The sequence below is a fragment of the Alosa pseudoharengus genome, unplaced genomic scaffold (genome assembly GCF_046254945.1).
Source record: "Alosa pseudoharengus isolate Yale_2024_CS ecotype anadromous, Long Island Sound unplaced genomic scaffold, YU_APseudo_1.1 YU_APseudo_1.1_scf_10, whole genome shotgun sequence".
NCBI lineage: Eukaryota > Metazoa > Chordata > Actinopteri > Clupeiformes > Clupeidae > Alosa > Alosa pseudoharengus.
The window spans coordinates 20,133,135-20,155,744 of NW_027468565.1; the positions used below are offsets into that span (position 1 = coordinate 20,133,135).

The 22,610-nt window shown below is 42.0% G+C and overlaps 1 protein-coding gene across 1 annotated transcript in view; it reads left to right on the plus strand.

Moving 5' to 3' along the window:
* Nucleotides 1–22,610, plus strand: part of ano3 (anoctamin 3) — a 41,627-nt gene that overhangs the window by 6,070 nt on the left and 12,947 nt on the right. The window contains exons 2-12 of the mRNA XM_076298626.1: nucleotides 1,693–1,829; nucleotides 2,501–2,638; nucleotides 3,475–3,575; nucleotides 3,760–3,804; nucleotides 4,280–4,399; nucleotides 13,161–13,267; nucleotides 16,990–17,045; nucleotides 17,607–17,728; nucleotides 18,681–18,815; nucleotides 20,833–20,929; nucleotides 22,027–22,087. Coding sequence (XP_076154741.1) covers nucleotides 1,693–1,829; nucleotides 2,501–2,638; nucleotides 3,475–3,575; nucleotides 3,760–3,804; nucleotides 4,280–4,399; nucleotides 13,161–13,267; nucleotides 16,990–17,045; nucleotides 17,607–17,728; nucleotides 18,681–18,815; nucleotides 20,833–20,929; nucleotides 22,027–22,087 — 1,119 coding nt within the window. The remainder of the gene's footprint in view (nucleotides 1–1,692; nucleotides 1,830–2,500; nucleotides 2,639–3,474; nucleotides 3,576–3,759; nucleotides 3,805–4,279; nucleotides 4,400–13,160; nucleotides 13,268–16,989; nucleotides 17,046–17,606; nucleotides 17,729–18,680; nucleotides 18,816–20,832; nucleotides 20,930–22,026; nucleotides 22,088–22,610) is intronic.

Below are 22,610 nucleotides of genomic sequence, written 5' to 3' on the forward strand. Positions count from 1 at the left end.
ATCTGATTTTTCATCTCATGCCAGGGTAAATATATGCCTCCTGAGCGGGAAACGCTCTCTGATGTGTTAGTTATTTATTAGTTATTAATTATTCATCTGTTTATAAACTAATCTGTCTGTGTGTCTGATAATATATTATATTTGTGTATTGTGTGAGTGGATTACATGTAATCTGGATTATGTAATCAGATTACAAAAATTACAAGTAACTATAATCAGCCCAGATTACAATAAAAAATGTGTAATTAGATTATTGGTACATTGTTGGGGATTACTTGATTACATTTTATCATGCAAACAATGACGTCGACCGATAGACCCGTTCCAGTCGACCGACCTAAAGTAATCAGATTATGTTACAATCCTATTGTAATCCTATTGAGTACGTTACTGATTACAAAAATTGCCATGTAATCTGTAGTCAGTAATGGATTACATTTAAAAGTAATCTGACCCAACCCTGTGTGAGTGTGTGTGTGTGTGTGCGCGTGTGTTTTTGCAAAATAGTGCATGTTAGGGCGTTGTAAATGAATGAACACCACAGTTTAATGTTATTCGAATGCTTTATTTTTAACGAAAACGTGTGTGGATTAAAAAAGAACATTGTGTGTGTGTGTGTCTGTGTGAGAGAGAAAGAGAGAGAGTGTGTGTGTCTGAGTGTCTGTAAGAGAGTGTGAGAGAGAGAGAGTGTGTGTGTGTGAGAGAGTGTGTGTGTGAGAGAGAGAGAGAGTGAGAGTGTGTGTGTATGTGTGTGTCTGTCTGTCTGAGATATATTTTAATGGATATATGTAGTAGCGGTGAGATACGTTTATTAAGCCATATACAATGCATTTTCTACGAAGGAGTAAATGTATATTTTGAACTAGCCAGACCCACCCAAACTCATTCGCAGTGCTCAGTCCGAGGGGCGGGATAATTGGTTCCCTCTGCACGCAATAGGATAGCGCTACAACTCATGAGTCCCATGTGTTTTCCCAGCAGCGGAGCTAGTTGGCTAGTTCAAATTTTTGGCAACTTAAAAAAAGCTTAACTCATGTCACGCTGTTCGCCAACTGTTGCAACTCTGCCATCAATCATTATGTTAAGCTCACCTACCGACTCTATACACAATGTAATTGGCCTTATCGAAGTTTAATTTTTCCAGCTCACAAGCCAACGGAGAGTTGCTAGACTACCCTGGCAGCAAATGTAATTTGCTAACGCTTGGGTGCGTCTAAATTTCTAGGTTATGTTTGAACATTTGTCAGTGCAATTTTAGTATTAGTATTATTACACTACAGTAATGTGCCCTGTGACTTTATTTTATTTAAATCATTCATTTCTTTTGGATAGAGGCAGAGAGGAAATAGTGTAGATGTCAGATGTAGACTGTGTGTGTGTACTACAGTTTGTTATGATTGTTAACAAGCATTTACCGAAACTCTAAACACAGCATCACACCTACAGTACATCACACAATTGGCCAAATAATTGTTTTTCTGCTCAAAACCACATTTTGTTGAAACAATTAGCACGTTTTCTATCCAAGACGAACACACAGGTCTCAAAATGGTAACATTTGGTGGCATCTCAGAAACTGCATTACTTTTCATGTTTCAGTACTACAGGAACCTGCATACAGTGTACAATAAGGAATCCATTGTTTGTGTGTGTTTGTGTGTGTGTGTGTGTGTGTGTGTGTGCGCTTGGCAGAAGCACCAAAGGACCAGTATGTGGAGGTCTCGGAGGCGGGTGGTTTTGAGTCGAGAGTTGAGGAGTCGCTTCTCATCCAGAAACCAGTGTGGCGAGCCAAGCTGGAGGCCCGCACGGAATCCATCAAATCTGCCAAGGTAATCCCCAGCAGCAGGTCCAAAAACGACTACACCCACATCATCACACCGCTAATGGGCACAGACCTGCTGCGTTTCAGATGATTAAAATATAATAGTACAACTTAAAACGCTTGTTCAGAGGAAATCAAAAAATCATAAGGTCTCATAAGGCCTCAATGACAATGTGGCTTTGAGGGAACAATTCTGCAGAGCACACATGGGAAGGGTTGGCACAGTCACACCGTTCTTGAGTGTGGGTGCACCAACTGTAGATTTACCTCTGGGCTAATCACAGGCAGAGATGTTGTCCAGATGCCAAGCTGGATGCCCAGATCAGTTCATAAAGTCTTAGCGTCAATGGATTTTATTCACTCTCACCAAATTTTCATTTAGCATCCATCTTGTCTAGCATATCCTCTTGTTTTGCTGCCATCTCTACTATATATCTGTGTAGAGTTTGAGTGTTTTAGAAGTTCCGTATATAATATGAGCATTTAGAAATGAATGATACAGTTTTAAGGGAATAACTTTCTTTCATGTTAATCCTGAATACTGAATCCATTATATTAGCTGCGGTCTGAGTTTGAACCATGCTCAGTCAGTTCAATTTCAGGAGTGTACGAGTGTCTTCTGATACTGGACAGGAGAAGGTTAAAGGTCAAATCCTGTTCTAGAATGTACGGCTGCAGCCCTCGGGGCTGCTGTTCCGAGATGGGAAGAAGCGCATCGACTACATCCTGGTTTACAAGAAGTCCAGCCCTCAGGTGGAGAAGAGGTGTACCTTCGAGAGGAACCTGCGGGCAGAGGGACTCATGCTGGAGAAGGAGGTAATGATGACAACAACAACAACAACAATAACAACAATAACAACAACAACAACATATTTGTCATTACGGTCTGCAAAAGCAAATAGCAACATTAATGACCCTTGGAAAATCAATGTGTTCTAAAAGAATATAATGTTGGGGATTGTTTTAATCTCAGAGGCTGCATTCAATACAAGTGCAAATTTGCTGTTTGATCCTTTGAGAAGATCAAGGAAGGTGCACCTGAATTTAGATTCCTTTCTACTTGAGTCTAAACCTGCCTCCTCTGTGTCAGGAAACCATGACACCTGTGGTTCGTCTTAGCAGGAGATTGGTATAGATTTAATCTAAATGTCATGCAGACTCGGCCATGCAGGCCGACAACATAAATATGCCGTTAATGAGCTTAAAAGCTTTGCTTTAGATTAGACAGCCCTGAGCCTCCAAAACAGCATCTGAATGCAGTAAGCCATAATCCTGTAGAACAGGCTCGATGATTGAGAGATGAGTTGGAGAGCAACTCCAATACCCCCCAACACCCACCTACTCACACACACACACGCACACTACTCTGTATGTGAGAGTCGTAGTGTCAACACTGGTACCAGAAATCGTTTAGGGGGAAAGCTACTTCTGTTTTACACCCCCCAATTTTGAAGAGATGCATACATTCTCCAGTGCCTTCAGAGAGAGATACACAATTTATTTTACAGTAAAAGGGATTCTGCTCTCTCCCAAGCGTAGTTAGATTCAGTCATGGGGAACATGAATCCATTTTCTTGTTTATGTCTGAAGATGGCTGACTCTGCATAAGAATTTTTTTAATTTGCTGTGTCATTCATTGTTTTGTTTGTCAGCCCTCGTTGACCAATAATGACATCATGTTTGTGAAGATCCACGCCCCCTGGGATACCCTGTGTAAATATGCAGAACAGATGAATATCAGGATGCCTTTCAGGTGAACACACACACACACACACACACACACAGAGAACCACACACACTCACTCACTCACTCACTCACTCGCTCACTCACTCACTCACTCACACACACACACACACACACACACACACACATAACCGAGCATACGCACATATATTCATAATTTCCGGCATTAATTACTGTTTGTCTGTTATTCAAGGAAAAAATGCTACTTCTCAGACTGGAAGAAGAAAGCGATGGGCAGGTAGGTGATGGTTGATGATTAATCATATCATGTTAGCAGCCCATACTAGCCCGCTCTCTAAGCTTTCCAAGCTTTCCCATCTCTCTCTCTCTCTCTCTCTCTCTCTCTTTCTCTCTCTCTCTTTCTCTCTCTCTCACTCTCTCTCTCTGTGCCTGTGTCTGCTACTACACCCAGATGTAAATATGGCAGCCTGCCCACTGTGTCTTTGCTTTGTTTGATGCAGTATGTACATTTAGAGTGTTTTATCGTAAGATCATGTCATTTTTCGGCTCTTTTTTAAAAAAATGCCATCTACAACAATGTCTCTCCACTCTCTCTCTCTCTCTCTCTCTCTCTCTGATCTTCACTCTCTCCCTGTCTACCTCTCTTTCTCTTTTCTCCCTCTTCACTCTGTCCTCTCTCTATTTAATTTGCCGCCGTGTCATTGTTTGTTTTACTCTCTCTCTCTCTCTCTCTGCAGTCACTTCCATCTGAGATGTCGTCAGATAAAGAGCTGGCTACCCAGGAACCCGATGAAGCTGGACAAGGAAGCACTGCCTGACCTGGAGGAGACAGACTGCTACACGGCGCCTTTCAGCCGCGCCCGAATGCACCAGTGAGTCCTCTGCTCCAGAACCAAAAATGCACCCGAGTGTTTTCATCTGATTGGACCAGTCCATTTTCACATGAATCAGATAAGAGATACTTTATTCATCCCGAGGGAAGTTTGAGGTGAAGAGTTATATCGTTTCTGTGTCTCTCAGGAGAACATTTGAGGGAGATCAACCTGCCACTGAAGGTACTCTTCAACTCAACAGGCCTATCATTTTAGGGGATGAGAAAGTGTTGTTCAGGATTCACGTCAGCTTGTGAAGCATCCTCCTCCCTGCCACCTCCAATATGTCCAACTGAATTCCACCCCCTATGAGAGAGCTGGCCTGTTCAATCTTATTAGAATCATGAGTAGATGACTAGCAATGCAGGGTTTGGCAAATCTGGCAAATCTTAACGTTAATCCCTGATCATACTACATACCTACATTAGAACAACATGGCTTTTCATTACACCAACAATCACTAGTCACATTTACATGGACAGTTTTTATGTCATTCCGATCAAACTATTCCGATTGAAAAATGTGTGCTGTCTGTTTACATGGTGTACGTTCTATTCCGATCAGGTGCTCTATAGAATCATTGATCGATATTAGCCGTTGTTGCCTACTTTTCCTTGAGAAGATACAGCAGTCAATCTGAATGACTGTATACAGCTGTTCAATCGGAACAGATTACACCACCATTTTCATTCCGATTGAGGTGTTTATATGACAATTTTTATTCCGATTGAGCCGTTATTCCGTTTCTAATCGGGAATAGAAGTGTCCATGTACACGTGATAATTTGAAACAATGCAATATGATTGTTGCTCTAGTTTCAACTCTGCTGACAAAATTACCTAAGACAATCAATGCCAAGGCAGTGGCATGTAGGAACTGTTTCCTAACTGCAAATAGTGTTTTTTCTCCCTCAAGTATAATAATAATGTATTCAGCCTCCTCTCCTCCCCCTCATCTTTATGTAAGGATTCATTCATAATTCAGGTCAAACATTACTTTTAGAAGCGTATCCATAGTTGCACAATTTGAATTCTGTGTAATCAACGGATGTACCAGCTCACCAGGGAAGCAAAGTGCTGCATATTTCACTACAGCTCTGTCTGGTGCTGTGTCAGAACTCTTGGAATACTTCTTGTCCAATCAAACATACCTTTGGCCAATGTTTATAATATGTTGGCACAAAATTCTGTTGGGAATTGATAACCCAAGTTGTGAGTTTTGGTCTCAGTTACTAGCCTGTCATTTATTTGGACAGTGTATAATACCAATAGCAAACCAGTGAATGATGACCTCACAGTATTGAGTCTTTATTTCACTGTTGAGTCGTTAAACTCCATAGTAATGTTTCAGTACTGAGTTTTTAACATCAGCTTTGTAAGATCACACACTGGTGATTTTGGGATGATATGCGTTATGCAAATAGCCTATTTAAGTTCCTGAGTTTCCTATTACGTTAACAGAATGTCAATTCACGTTAGATTATATTGAACATACATTAGAATACATTAGATTTGATTGAGAGCAAAGGTTCAGAGGAATCTCTGAGTCAATGCATTCGGGAATCATGTTTATTTTATGTTGTGGTCCAGACATTGCACACATATCAGTCAGAGCGAATTGAGTTCTTTCTCCCTCCCTGCCCAGCGGTTTCCACCATAGACTGTTCTAAATATACATTCCATGGTTTCCACAGTAAATTAGCACATTGTTTGCAAATTGCCAGCAGCAGCCGCGTTGAAAACAGTTTTATTTGTTTGAAGACTCAATCATGCACGCAAAAGCTCCAAAAAGCACAGTGCTGAGCCAGAATGTTGTCAAAGCGTTAATCAAACAGTTTTGTTTTTACATACTGACAAGGTGCTTCTGAATTGTTTTGGTGTTCTTGGGTTTGTCTGGTTGTTAATTCATCTCCTTCACCTACCTAACTATGTTGTTAAAGAGGTCTTGTTTATGTATATGTTTACTGTTTCATTCTACTACCGTTTTTCTTTATCGCTTTACAGTTTTTCTTGATTGCTTTGACCTGCTTAAAGAAACTGGGATCCACTTGGTCTTCATGAACACCTTCTTTGCACGGCAGAAGTCATCTCTTGCAAATGTGTTCACACAAGCAATCGAGAAAAACTGTAATTAATCTCTTTTGCTGGTAACTGTCCAATCTTAGTAAACTGAAAGGATTTTGGGAAAGAAGGAACATTTCACGACAGCTGCTTGTTTCTGCCTCCAAGAGATGTGTCTTAAATGCAGAGTTTTGGAACAAAGCTTTCCTTCATTTAAATACATGCACAGCATCACTGCCAGAATGATGAAGAGCAAGAGGAAAGAGGTTATATTAGAAAAGATGAGTTTGTAAAATAAAGAAGCAATACATCAAACATTTCAGGGCAGTTATGGGAAGATGTCGCTCATGTGCTGCATGATGCAAGAGAGCAGCAGCTTGTATAAATTCATCCCCTTAATCTGCCCGGTTTGTGAAGTCCCTTGTGTTGCTCCGCTGCTCATGTGATTATTACCATAATGACAAGAATTGTCTTTTATTCACGTGGTACATGACTTGGGGGAGTCGTTTGCTCAGGCTTTTGTGTCGGGTAATTAGTGGCCGTCGTTTGATCCCGGCTGTACAAATAGTGTCGTTATGGCTGGCCGACATGTGTCATGAGAAGGAACATGTCCTTCAGCGGAACAGTGACTGACATTGAAGAGAAAAGCAGCTCCACATCGGTCTCATCTGTCACATCTGTAATGTATTTGCAAGTAGCCAACGCTTCAGAACTGTTCCCAGTCGACATGCAGAGGTAGAAAATGAGTATAACAGGAAGTCCATGCGTATGGTTATTGTAAAGAAGCATTAGGGAGTTCACATAAAAAGCATCCAAATGAGTATAACATGAAGTCAATGCGTATGGTTACTATAATAATAATAACTAGAAATGCAATTCCGAGGAATTACACGAGGGGATGCAGTCTGCTGGTTAGGGTGTTGGTGAGGCTGTTGAGCTTGCTGCTAGCTGGTTGGTAGGGTAATTGTGATAACCTGCAAAGGTGCTTTTGGAGTAACCAAATTTGAATCTTGTGTGACATAGCATTCTTGAGATATCATACTCAAGGTGTTTTTGACCTTGACATTTGACCTTCAACCTCCAACTTTAACTCACTTCATCTTTGAGTCCATAAAAACACTCGTACCAAATTTGAAGCATGTACGTCAAGCCGTTCTGGAGATATAATGCTGAATGCATGAGATATGGCTGGGACTTTTATTTTGACACACAGGAAACACTTAACAGGATGTGTAGTTCAGGTAGAGCTAGATTGTATGCTTAGAAGCTGAGACAGTTGAATTCCTCACACATAGATATATACACTAGATGTCGCCTTGACTACTGCTGTTCATTGGAACGAATGCGTCAATCGAGACGCCATCTTGATTCAGTGATCCACTCCTCTATAATACATTAGCGTCAATCTGGGCAATGTCAAAATCTCAAGCAATTATCTAGTTTTTTGGGTTGTTCCAACTGACAGGCATGTATTTATGGTTGAGTCTAGAGAAAACTAAGCTTAAGACGATAATAAAGATACATTTTACCCGTCTAGCCCCATAGACTCCCATTCATTCTGCACTAACTAGCGGCGGCCTCTAGAGGAACAATGAGTAAACTGCAACCAGGTTCGATACAATGAAAGTAAACAGGCTCTTCATAGACAGGCTCTGGTTGAGGCCACATACCCCTCGTCTCGTTTACTCATGTAAGTTGTAATCTCACCAGAAGTTGCTGTAGATCTGTAGAACATTTACCTCTGCTACTACATAGGCTACGCCAGTCGTTACTTTTATAATCATGGGTCAGTGCCATGGGCAAACGAGATGTAGCTGAATTCATAAATGACAAAGCCATAAGAAAGGTGATTGTTTTACGTTTCAACAACAAAGAAGCCGATCTGCCATCATTGTGAGAAGTTCCCAAATTTGTCGCTAATCGCTAAAAAGGTTTTCTATCGCTGGGGGTGGCCAAACGTCGCTAAATAGGTAACACTGACAATACAGGAGAACTAGTTTAGCGCTTCAGATCCCTGTACAAAGATGGCGGCGGTGTTGACGCATGCTGAGAAGCAGAAGGCGACATCTAGTGTATATATCTATGTTCCTCACAGGTGACACCTGTGCCAGTGTTCTGATTAGCCTGGGAACTGCTCTGAGAACTACTTAACGAGCGCAGCTGGCTCTATTATGACATCACAGCCCCCATTCAAGTCTATGGGGGAAAAATACACTTTTAATTACAAATATCTCAAAAAGTATAAACTTCTCAAAAATGAAAAACGGATAGGACGGTAAAGCCTTGGAAGATCTACGGAACGGTGTTTGAACCAAATTTGTACGTTAAGCGGTTTGGGCTGAATAGCGCGCACAAAAAGGTAAAAAGAAAAATAATAATAAGAAGAAGTTTTCGGATTTCAATAGAGGGGATGCATCCCCTCTAATAATAATAATAATAATAATAGCACCCAAAAAGCATCCAAAGCACTGCCAACAGCCTGGCTGGCACTGATAAGAAAGAACTTAATGTATTCCATCAAACTTATTTGAAGATGATGCCAAAGGTAGCTGCTCATAGAAACATACAGTACCTCTAAAAGTGTCAGATTGTTGCAGTGTTGCTTTAATTATGGAGTCATGCTAACAAGCTAACAGCCAAGAGATGTGTAGCCTATACTGCAAAACCAACAACAGCACATCTGGTAGTAATAAAGGTGCCTAACTTATGTATTTTAGAGATACACTTGCCCATGATGTTCTTTGCATGTCTTTAAAGGAGAATTCCGGTCTGATATTGACCTAAAGTGTGTTGAAACATGATACCGAGTTTGAACGTATGTCTCATAGCCCATCTCGGCTTGTCCCCTGCACTCCAAAATCTGGCGCTAGTTAGCCGATGCTACCAACAGCTTTTTCAATGGTGGTGCTTCGGCATCGGGCTAGCCATGCAAATAAATCACTGTTTTACACCATTTACGAGGCTCAATGTATCTCCACACTTCATTGGTAGACTACCGAAGGCCCTGACATTTAAAACGAGACATTGAGAACTTTTAAAAAGCACTGGTAGTTTACTTACAAGACGATTTATACAGACAGTATCTTCACGAAGTTTAGCGTTTGCAGCCATCTTGAATTTAGTCACGATAAGTCGAGCGACGAGTAAGAATGAACAGGTATGATAAGGGATCAGATTCCAAAAATAATTCTGTGGAAATGCATGGATTCCAGTTGCTGCTACTGGAAGAAACTAGAATCCATGCATTTCCACTGAATTATTTTTGGAATCTGATCCCTTATCATACCTGTTCATTCTTACTCGTCGCTCGACTTATCGTGACTAAATTCAAGATGGCTGCAAACGCTAAACTTCGTGAAGATACTGTCTGTATAAATCGTCTTGTAAGTAAACTACCAGTGCTTTTTAAAAGTTCTCAATGTCTCGTTTTAAATGTCAGGGCCTTCGGTAGTCTACCAATTAAGTGTGGAGATACATTGAGCCTCGTAAATGGTGTAAAACAGTGATTTATTTGCATAGCTAGCCCGATGCCGAAGCACCACCATTAAAAAAGAGTGCAGGGGACAAGCCGAGATGGGCTATGAGACATACGTTCACACTCGGTATCATGTTTCAACACACTTTAGGTCAATATCACACCGGAATTCTCCTTTAAGCAAAAGTGAGGGTAAGGCTGTGCCTGTCGGTTGGAATCCTCCGGAACATCTTTCACTGAGCCCTTAGCGGCTCCTGAGCAGAGAGTAGCCTAATTACTTGTCGCAACACCACCCCGGCTACGGGGTAACTAATATCAACACGCCGTCTAGTCAAGGACATACTGCAGTCTCAGGCATGCGGCAAGAGAAGGACCACTGTGGCCGTCCACATCCTTTAACCTCCTTTTAACTACCCTTACTGCGCTTAATGAAGATGAGCTTAATCAGGCCATACTGCTGCATAGGTCAAGGGATTCTTGCCGTGGAAAGAAACACTATTCATCACAGAGCATAGTATGTTATTAAAACCTTGTGAGAGATGTCATGCCCGTAGTGTATCTCTGTGGAGAGCTAGTCCCAATAGGCAAATATTAGGTATCCAACAATAAGGCGGGGATCACATTAGCAAGCGGAAGCGGCAAACGCAACGCAACGCTCAGACCATAATAAGTTGTCTCGTTCCTAAGTAACACAAAACGGTTTGTCAATTGAATACGCTCACCTTGCGCTTTGAAAGTTGAACCAAGTTCACCGCTCAGCTTGCTCAACGCTAGTGTTACGCCAGCGTTGCCACCGTTCCGCTGCCGAAACATAGAGAACAATAGGAAACCTGCCGCTTGCCGCTGGCTGATGTGATCCCCGCCTAATAGGCCTATGTTATACTACGTTGAACAACATTATTGGGATCAGAGTGTTAATATTTTTAGATCTAACAGTGCATGAGGCAGCATCCATAATAGAGGGCGTAACCGTGCCAGTGGAGGTCCATCCGCTCGGCTATGCTGTGTACTGTAGTAGCCATCTAAGCCCCAGGTCTTCTCTCCACTCCATGGTGTCCTCGGCTCACTTTACCTGTTTAGGAGTCTGTGCAGTCTCTTCTCCTCCCTGCTGGAGCGCATTAGGATGTAGCCTAGCGCATGTTTTATTCATAGGCACTGATCTCTTACTCCTCTTTGTTTACTTTAAAGGAAGTTTAACGGCAACTTTCAGAGCTGTTAGAATTATGCCGTATGGTATCACAAGTCTATGGAATAGAGGGTCTGTTATGTTCTAACAACATCAATCAATTTTATCAAAGAAATTCTAGCCTAGCCTACTTCTGTAGCCATATATAGCATTGACTGCAATTTATGAAATGCTGGTTCACTGTGATTACAAAAGTGTTACATGTACTCCAACAATATGTTGCTTTAGAATTACTTTGAAACATTTGGAATATTGAATTGAATCATATCACATTATCTGTCAGAAAAATTTGATAATTTCCCAAATCGTGCAGCCTTACTATTTACCTGTGAGATATACAAAGTAAGACCAGCGTCCTCAGTGTCACCCTTTATGCCTTATACAAAGCCACACACACACACACAGACCCAAGGGACCGATATTACTCTAATTAGGGGTTTGCACGGCGTGTCATCAGATCTGGACGTCGCCATATTGGAGATACTCGCCTCATTAGAAAGCATTAGGCACTGAAGTAAATCCCTAACATCGTCAAGGAAAATGGTTAATTATTGCCGTGTTTTAGGTTGCACCAATAGGTCAGACTGAGAAAAACATCTGGTGTAGGTATCGACTTTCAAAAGTTATTAAAAAAACAGGGAGAAAGGAGAATAATGCCAGAAGTTATCAGAGGAAGGGGGGCGCTTGGTTGAACTTAGTACTTCGTCTCCCTCACCCAACTCATATGGATCTGCGCTGCCAATAAACCGTAATTTCTCGAAATATCGCACCTTTTCTTGTGGTCCAAGTCCTGCCCTATATGCCTTTGCATCTTAGACGCATTTTGATGAGCTTTTCTGTTGTTTAGACACGGCTACAATCACGTAAGATATCCAAAGTGCATAATACTCCATTGTACTTCATTCACTGAGTATCGCCAATATGGCCGCGCGTGCTGGGTTACCATGGTTACCGGCCAGAACATGACGTCCGTGCAAACCCCTAATATGGTGTGTGTGTTTTAGTGTGATATGTGCTTCATTTTTTGTGTGTGGGGACGTTCATAGCAGATAGAAAGGTGGTGATGTGACCACAGACCACACACTCTTTCTATGTGTCCCTCTCTCTGTTTCTCTGTCTCTTACTCTTCCTCTTTGTTATCTGTCTCTCAGTGTAACTCTGACTTGCTCTTTCCCCATTATCTCTCCCCCATGATCTGTCTTGTCTCTTTCTTTCTATGTCTGGCTTTATCTTTTTTTTCCCTCAACATCTGTGAGTATATCTGCCTGTTTTCTCTCTTCCTCTCTTTCTCATTCTCTCTCTCTCTCTTGTTCTTTCTCTCTCTTGCTCTGCCTCTCTTCCTTTCTCTCTCTCTCTCTCTCTCATTCTCTTCTCTCTCTTTCTCTGTCTCTTCATCTGTCCAGCTATCGCTGCACCGCTGCTACTGTGTTTTCTCTCTTCTGTTGCTTTTTGTCGTCTGAGTGGCAGCAACTCAGTGGCAGATGGTAGCCTCTCCCAAAGTCCTCTCAATCTACTGTGGCCCGTCACACTGTCCGCCTGCTGGGATCAGAGGGCTATGGTTTTTAGTTCAGACCCATTTACCCAGATGTTTACCGCATCTCCACCGTAATGCAGCTATGGTGAACATGTGCATGACCTCAAATTGACCGATAGTCTCTCTGTCTTTCAGAGATATTTTTTATAAATGTTATGGGACTTAGAAGAGAACAAACGCAGCTGTATGATATTTCATCCCATTAAATATCAGCTACCAATGCACTCACTATTTACACAGTAGCATAAATACAGTATATAAACTGTCTTTGAACACTAATGAATGATTTCTATTGGACAATATGTTTTACATACAGTATACATATTGTCTGTCTTTCTATACATATTGCCAAGAAACGATCTACTTAATGCATAGGAAAATGAATGTTTATTCAGGGTGTGAACTTGACTTGATAGAATTGGTTTGAATAATTTCATCCAAAGCATTGCACTGCTTTATGAAGCCAGTTAATGTAACACATGCCATATGTTTACTTTATTTTCTAGCTTCACCATAAACAATAGAGAGACGTTTTTCTCCAACTCCACACGGAGCCGAATCGTTCATCACGTCCTTCAGCGCACAAAGTATGAGGATGGCAAATCTAAGATGGGTAAGAGCTGCATCATTTAATCACCAGCATCCTCTCTCCCTGAAACATACCCCGGCACACTGCTGTAAGCCAGACTCCCATCAACCATAACCCACAGTATTCACCCACCACTTCGTACACACACACGTACATACTGTACACACATACTCTCTCACACACTCTCTCTCCTGAGTTGAGCTATTGGTCACTGGGCCAAATTGCACCTGGAATTGCAATTGGAAGTTAAGGAGGTGGTTGACAAAATGCAGGGTCCATCACATAAGTCCTATCTAATCTACATGTGCGTATCCCATGTCGTCCCATATCAGCGCCATCTCCTGCCATCCCTCAGAGTCAGAATTTGCAGCTTTTATGTTTACATGGCTCCGGTGCACGATCGCCGCCTACGCAGTGATTTCCTGTAGACACCCCTGCCATGCACAACAGTTCCCTAGCTAAAGACCTTGCCAAATGTGCTTTGACTCTTATCTTAACAACAAAGAGGCTGAATTTGGTTATGCTGTTTCTTGTGCAGGCTTGTAAGAACTGATACAATTATAAACAGTTCTAGCCCCGTTTCACTGCTGTTGTAATAAATAAATCTCTTGATTCTCTTGAATCTGTAAAGAACCGTGACTGTGCTTGTTTTAAAATGAGCCAGCTCTTTCGCTGGGTAATGAGAGAGGACTCATTGACTACCCTGGGCAGATCATTGTGAGTTGACCGCTGTTGTAGCTCCTATCCTATCCTATCCCCTCTGTCAGTCTCGTCCTTTGATTTGCCTCCTTTCGGCATTTATGGTTCAGCAGTGGTGTGAAGCCCAGTTTAGCGTTGTGTAGTGTTATTTCACCAGCATTCTTCTCTCCTCTCCCACTTTCCTCAACTTTCTCTCTTCTCTTCTCATTCTCACGCTTCTCTCCTCCTTCCCTCCCTTTCCCTTTCCCTCTCCCTCTCTCTCTCTATCTCTCTCTCTGTCTCCCTCTCTCTCTCTATCTCTCCCTCTCTCTCACCCCCTCCCTCTCTCTCCCTCTCTCTCTATCTCTCTCTCCCTCCCTCTCTCTCCCTCTCTCTATCTCTCCCTCTCTCATTTGATTCTCTCTTGGCCTTCCTCCACCTCTACTCAAATCCCTTCCTGTCAGGCCTGCTTGTGACATGCCTCACTGATTAAAGTTGGTCCTTGGAAGGCCCTTAATATTTTAATACTGGTGTCCAGTGGTCGGAGGAGGTCAGACCTCCCGCACGCACAGCGAACACAAATCCCCCAGGAAATCCCTCCGCCGGCTGCTCCTGCTGTGACTCCAATAGGTCTGCCCCTTTGTTACCATGAGTGTCATTCCCATCACACACACACACACACACACACACACACACACACATACACACACAAAGACGTGTTTGTGTCTGATATCATGATGGCAGCCCACATCCATAATCACTTCCTCTGTCCTGTGATACACTCTGAGTCATCCTGTCCATCATTCTCAGTATAAATGTCAGTGTCCTGTGGTCTGCTGTTGGAGCGGGCAGTGCTCATTGTTTGTTTGTGTATGGAGATGCTGTTTGTGCTAGCTGGACTCTGCAGTAGCAGATAGTGTAGCCAAGTGAAGTGATTCAGTGTTCCAGTAAAAAAAGTTCTGCTTGACAACAGCTACTTGACTAATACTACTGTACAGCTGTAGTCTTGTCTCTTTTCTGTGTGTTTATGTGTGTGTGCATGAGTGTGTTTGTCTGTGTGTGTGTAAGTGCTCAGTATGACTCTGTACCTCTTTGTTGTAAGCTTGTTTTGTCAGGATTTGTGTGTGTGTGTGTGTGTGTGTGTGTGAGAGAGAGAGAGAAAGAAAGAGAGAGAGAGAGTGTGTGTGTGTGCATGTGTGAGTGTGTCTTCTTTCAGGGTGTCTCTTAGGTTAATTTTGCATATATTTTCTTTTCTGTTTGTGTATACTTTTGAGTGTGTTTTTGTGTGCATGTATGTCTGTGGGTGTGTGTATGTGTGTGTGCGTTTGTGTGCATGTGTGTGTGTTGGGCAGTCACGTCTCCTCCATTTCTCTACAGTGCCACCACTCTGTTGTCTGTCACTGCTTAATTATTATGGTCAGCGAGGCCTGATGTTGATTGTCCAATCGGTCAGTTCCTGGGAAGGTGCGTAGCCTAACTGCTGTATGCTGAGTTTGTTATTGGTTAATCATAATGGTCAGCAAGTCTGGATGTTGATTGTCCAGTCGGTCAGTTCCTGGGAAGGTGCGTAGGCTAACTGGGGGCAGCCGTGGCCTACTGGTTAGCACTTCGGACTTGTAACCGGAGGGTTGCCGGTTCGAACCCCGACCAGTAGGAACGGCTGAAGTGCCCTTGAGCAAGGCTCACTGCTCCCCAAGCGCCGCTGTAGCAGGCAGCTCACAGCGTCGGGATTAGTGTGTGCTTCATCAAAAGAGGGATCAAAAGAGTATATATACTTATACTTATACTTAACTGCTGTATGCTGAGTTTGTTATTGGCCACACAGTCAGTGCAAATTAAATTCCAATGAACACGAGTCCAGACAGATTCAGTGTGAAGGGTGAAGCACTTCTGGATCAAAGCCTTCTATAATGGGAAACACCTGCAGAGGGCAGAGAGTGGAAGAAAGCAGCCTATAGAAAACAGTGGGGGAGACAAGAAAAAGAAAAAAGGAGAGAGAGAGATGACAGGAAAGAAAGAAGTGAAAGAAAGAAAGACAGAAGAAGATATAAAGAGATGAAAGAAAATAATGAAACAGAGAAAGGGGGGATGAAAAATAGGAAAGAAATAGAGAGGTAGAGTGAGAGAAGGAGAAGTGAAAGATGGATAGACAGAGGAAGACAGCAAAAGACAAGAAATAAAAGAGTAAAACAAAAAAAAGAGGGAATATGAGCCCGAATAAAGAAAGAGAGAGGCAGAGCGTCTTAGAGAAGGAGAAGTCTTCACTTAGTTACACTCTTCACTTAGTTACTCACTTTTGTGTGATTTGTCAGACACACTCTTCACTTAGTCACTCACTTTTGTGTGATTTGTCAGACACACTCTTCACTTAGTCACTCACTTTTGTGTGATTTGTCAGACACACTCTTCACTTAGTCACTCACTTTTGTGTGATTTGTCAGGAGTCTGAAACTGAGGATTTGAGTTTTCTAATAGGAGCAAAATGAGGCAATGTGTTTATCTTGTGTCAGGCTATGTTTGGACTGCCTAAAGCTGCCCAAATATAGTATTTCTATTACTTTCTCAAAGACAGACTGTTAAAGTGGGGACGATTTAAAATAGAAATCCCAGCACACACAAAAGCCTTTCTCTGTTGGAGAGTTACTCAGCAGTTCACACCTCTGTTCTCTCTTGTTGAGTGAAAATTTGTTTCTAAATATTATCACTTACCATATTCCTAACACCACAAGGCAAGCATAACCAAGATTGTGCAAATTAATTGAATATTGTTTGTCTATATGTAAACCATTGATCTAAATATGGATACAATGTTCTAAATGGGTAAATATTGATGTAAAATAACAAATGTAAATTAGTGAAAACAGTGGAAGCATTTTTCTTTAATGAAAATTAGATAAAGGTTGTTCCTTTTAGCCATGTGACCTACCCAATTAGAACACTTTGAAGAAGTTTTAATGTAACTGTTTTCCAAGTATTGCAGCAACATCAACTCCAGCTGAATGAATGAATATAATCAGTATGGTAATAATGTGCTCTTTCTCCTGTGTGTGTGTTTGTTCTGTTATTAGGAATCAATAGGTTACTGAGCAACAGCACTTATGAGGCAGCGTTTCCCCCACATGAGGTAATCAGGCCATCACACACACACACACACACACACACACACACACACACACACACACACACACACACACACCAGTAAGACTGGTCACATAAAAGGCCATGTAGTGATACAACAGTTTCACCACACCACAATTTCTCTCTCTCTCTCTCTCTCTCTCTCTCTCAGACACCCACACACACCCACACATACACTCTCTCTCTCTCTCTCTCTCAGACACACAAACACACACACACACACACACACACACACATACACTCTCTCTCTCTTAGATACACACACACTCTCTCTCTCTCGGACACACACACTCTAACTAAATAGACTGGTCACAATCATTAAAACAGTGGAACTGTGGTGTGGGTGACGGCGTCCCGGACACATATGGGTTCAGGTGCCCAGGGTTCGGTTGAGTTCCGATCCACAGTCTTTTCCCCGTCCCAGGTCCTCGTCTCTCTCTCCGACCCGCTTATGTGTTGTATGTGTGTCTGAGACTGTGAAGGTCAGGTGAGGTCAAACTGTCAACTTTAATGGCTGTTTCTGTTCTCCACTGGTTGGTTTTGACAGGGCGGCTACAAGAGCAGACACCCCATAAAGACGCATGGGGCCCAGAACCACAGACACCTGCTGTATGAGAGATGGGCACGCTGGGGCATCTGGTACAAGTACCAGCCTCTGGATCTCATCAGGTCAGACCAGCACCACAAGGCCTCAGGGACCTGTCTTAACATTACTGGAACAGTATGACAGTCATGTTTGTGGGTTTGGGTTGGGCTAGGACGTCCCCACATCTGTGATTTGGCTGTATGCGTTTAGACGCTTTTATACATAGGTGTTACTACCATCTAATTGAGATTGATGTTTTTTTTTTCTTTTATTTCAATTTACATTCAATCATTCATTCTCTGCTCCCAAGCAATTCCCAATGGAGCGTTCAGCATTCAGGCATTGGCAAGCAATGAATATTGTTACTGTGCAGACAAATTGAGCAAGAGAGGGTCCTTATGGTCATTAATTTGAACATGTTAATTTGTACAATCCCCTTACTCCATTTACTCTCTTCCCTCATTTGATTTTCAAATGTTTTGGTGGCAATCACATTTCTGCCTGCCACTCTACTCTCTTGCTTTGAAAGAACTATGATGTTGTCAAGTGTGGAGTGATCACTAGCAGTGAAGAGTCCGTGTGGGGGTTGTGCCAGGATATATCCACTCATGGAATGAAAATTAAACAACCAACTGGTCCGAACTAGACCTGATCAGCCGAACATTATACCTCATCAGCTAACACTAGCTTTAGACCTGATCAGTCAAACATTATACCTCATCAGCTTACTCTAGCTTTAGACCTGATCAGCCACATTATACCTCATCAAATAACTCTAGCTTTAGACCTGATCAGCCACATTATACCTCATCAGCGAACACTAGCTTTAGACCTGATCAGCCAAACATTATACCTCATCAGCTAACACTAGCTTTAGACCTGATCAGCTGAACACTAAACCTCATGTGGAATCTCTAACATTAGCCTTTATCTTCTGCGTGGCCCAATCTCTACCTCTCTTTCCTCCTCTCTACCTCCCTCCTTTTCCTCCTCTCTCTCTCCCTCCCTCCCTCTTTTCTCTGTCTCTTCATCCAGACGGTACTTTGGGGAGAAGATTGGCCTGTACTTTGCGTGGCTTGGCTGGTACACCGGCATGTTGATTCCTGCCGCTCTGGTGGGCCTCTTTGTCTTCCTCTATGGCCTCTTCACCATGGACTCCAGTCAAGTCAGGTCTGTCCACGCCACAGCACACAACACACAACACGGCACACACAACACACAACACGGCACACACAACACACAACACGGCACACACAACACACAACACGGCACACACAACACAGCACACACAGCACACTCTGTGAATAATTATTATTACAATAATTATTACAAAAACATTCTGTGGAAATGCATGGATTTCAGTTGCTGCTACTGGAAGCAACTTGAAATCTATGCATTTCCACTGAAATATTTTTGGAATCAATCTGATTCCTTATCATACCTGTTCATTCGTACTCGTCGCTCGACTTATCGTGACTAAATTCAAGATGGCAGCGAACGGTAAACTTCCTCAAGGTTCTGTCTGTATAAATCGTCTTGTAAATAAACTACCAGTGCTTTTTCAAAGTTCTCAATGTCTCGTTTTAAATGTCAAGGCCCTCAGAAGTCTACCAATGAAGTATGGAGCTACTTTGAGCCTCGTAAATGGTGTAAAACAGTGATTTATTTGCATGGCTAGGCCGATGCCCGAGGCACCCCCATCGAAAAACTGTTGGTAGCATCGGCTAACCCTGCCAGATTTCTGAGTGCAGGGGACAAGCCGAGATGAGCTATGAAACATAAGTTCACACTCTGTATCATGTTTCAACACACTTTAGGTCAATATCACACCAGAATTCTCCTTTAACACTGGAACAACACGGCACACACAACAAACAACACACAACACAGCACACACAACACGCAACACGTCACACCCAGTCTCTAATATGGGGAGTGATGAACCTGCTGTTCATGCGCTATAAACACTATACAGTCATGCACTGGGATGTTGAGCTGCAATATTACATTTGCCGAATTGGCATAATTAATGTGTTACTGTAGGAAGAAGCACAGGTCAATAAACCATGGGTTACATTTTTAGATGTAACATAGAAATATATATATCTTTTTATATTACTTTTATTGTGTATGTTACGTGAATTAGGCGATGACTCAAAAAACAACAGAATATATGCCTCACAGTTCCACATCCACATCAAAGGGGAAAAAAAATGCACAGCTACCATGTGTGATTCAACCTAATAATACTCTCTACTTCATAATTATTATCATTAATTAATTAATTAAATTATTATTATCTCAGACTTTAAAAGACGGCCAGCTGGCTCTGTCAGTGTATGACAGAGTGTGCCACAGTGATGAGTTGTTGTTGTCAGGACTCATCCTATGGCACCTGACCCCACCAGACGGGTCCTGCGTCTGGAGTCGGTCTGGCCCTGAACTGGCTGTCATCTGTCTCTGATCTGGCACACATCTTGTGGGTCAGTGTCAGACAAGTGTGGAGTTCTTTCCAGAGTTTATTGTTCTTTGGGAACGCACATCATCTGCTGAGAGTAACCAAAGTCCAAGTGCACTTTTGGGGGAAATAGCAATTGAATCAAATAATCAAATAATGAACATATGAAATTAATTTTCATATTATTGTAGTTTTCAAGGTTGCTTTATTAGGTCCCCCAAGAGAGAAATTTGTTTTGGATAAGGACAAAAGTTGCCACAACACTCAGTACATAAACATCACAGGACCTACAGTAGCACATACAATACAAATAAAATAGCATAAAATATACATTGTGCATGGGCGCACATTCACAACCATCCAGGTCCAGTCCTGCTGCTGTTAGGGAGAAGGACACATGTTCTGCTCAGATGACACTGTCAGAGGGTCTATCACTGATTAAACACTTGCCTCCGGCCTGCTGCTTTATATGCCACACTTATTCCAAGCTCTTCAACCTGAAATGTGATGATTGTTCTAATGTAAATACAAATGTCATATAAGAATGTCATGGTAAATAATAAATCGCTTATAGTATACACAATTAACATTTTTAAATGTAAAGGAAAATAATGTAAATTATGTAATTTACATCTATGTTGCATGCATTGATAGATAGATAGATACTTTATTAATCCCCAGGGGAAATTCAAGTTGTTAATGTTTTTGTTTATATGTGTGTGTTTTTAGCAAAGAGATCTGTGAGGCAAACACCACAATAATGTGTCCAATGTGTGAGGAGAACTGCAGCTCATGGAAACTCAGTGATAGCTGTGTGTATGCCAAGGTTAGTGAGCTTCCTAACACACACCTGTGTGTGTGTGGGTGTGTGTGTGAGATGTTTAATCAGCGATACACATGAGTGGGTGGGAACAGGTTGCTAAGTAACATTAGCCATGTTAGAGAATTCACAAAAGTTCTGTCACCTCACACACCAGGCTGTATGTACATGTAGGTCTATCAGTATCAGTGCCCTCAAACACCTTAATATGTTTGTATAAGTTCAGTCGGCCTCTCCAAAGATGATCATAACCTAAATCTTAGTATTTGTCAGTTAGACACTCATATCCAGAGGTAACTAACTACAGGGGCACTCCCCCTGGTACAACATGCAGTTCTGAGCCTTTCTCAGGGGCACAGTGGTTGCAGCCCCAGGGATCGAAGTCAAACTCCTCTAGTGTTCCATATAGAAGCCCAGGCCCCTAACCTCTATACTAAAACAGATAGTCCCATCCTTGATTATGATTGGCTGAACTGTCTATAGTGCCCGACCCAAGCCCCCCGCCATGGGTAGAGGGGGCTGTATCCTGATCCTAAACAGACAGCTGTGTATCCATTCTCACAGATGAGCCACCCGTGTGTCTCTGACAGTGAGCACCCAGGGAGCCTGAGAGAGGGATCTGTTATGCGCTGGTCGTGTGTCTGTGGGTGGCAGAATAATCAACATTCCTCGCAGAGGCTTATATTCCTACGAGATGGTGATAAGCGTTGCAGCTATGGTACCACTGACATACAACATGATTTGTGTCTTGTGTTACGTCATTATTTGTGTTGACACAGAGATAATATTACTATTCATGAGGTCCGTGATCAGCCTCATAATGTGAGAGCTGTACTGATATCCTTTAATGTAATGTATCACTGACCTCCATCCATGGATTAGAGGAAATAGGATTACTCAATGTTGACAGTAGGAAACAGTAAGATTGCTGTTGGTTACTGTAAACTGGTGAAAAAAAATGTCCACCACTTCTGCTCGATTTCATTTCTAAATGAACTGCATTGCACTGACTCTGTGTGTGTGTGTTTGTGTGTGTGTGTGTGTGTGTGTGTGTGTGTTTGTTTGTATGTGTGTGTGTCCATCTTCTTTTTCCATTTTTAAAGGTGACTCATCTTTTTGACAACGGAGGAACTGTGTTCTTTGCTATATTTATGGCAATATGGGGTGAGTGCATGCATCGTGTTGAGACCCTATTGAATCTTTATGACTACAGTTAAAGGTACACATGCAGCAGGATGCAGATAATGGAAGGGAACAAGGGATAGAAGAAAACAGAGAGAAAACAAAATGGGAGTCGCTGACTGAGAGAGAAATGAGATAGAGACACTGACAAAGAGGAGAGACTAATCAAATAAAACTAAATATAATACAAATAAAACAATAAAATAAAATAAAATAATCCTGAAGCATAAGGTCCATTACTTATTTACTTATTAAATTTAGCATAATTTGTAGGAACATAATGTGCTCATTATGGGAGTAAAACAAAACAGTGGGAGGATAGGTCAGTTACATCAGCATATAAATAGCCTATAATGATGTAAACAGCATCATCGCTACCTGACTGGCAGCATAACACACAGTATTTTCCAAACAATTCCATTTGTGTGCTTGAGCATGTAATTGCCTTGAATTAATGATGACTAATAGAGTCTATTGCATTTAATTGACTGTTCAATAAATCAGT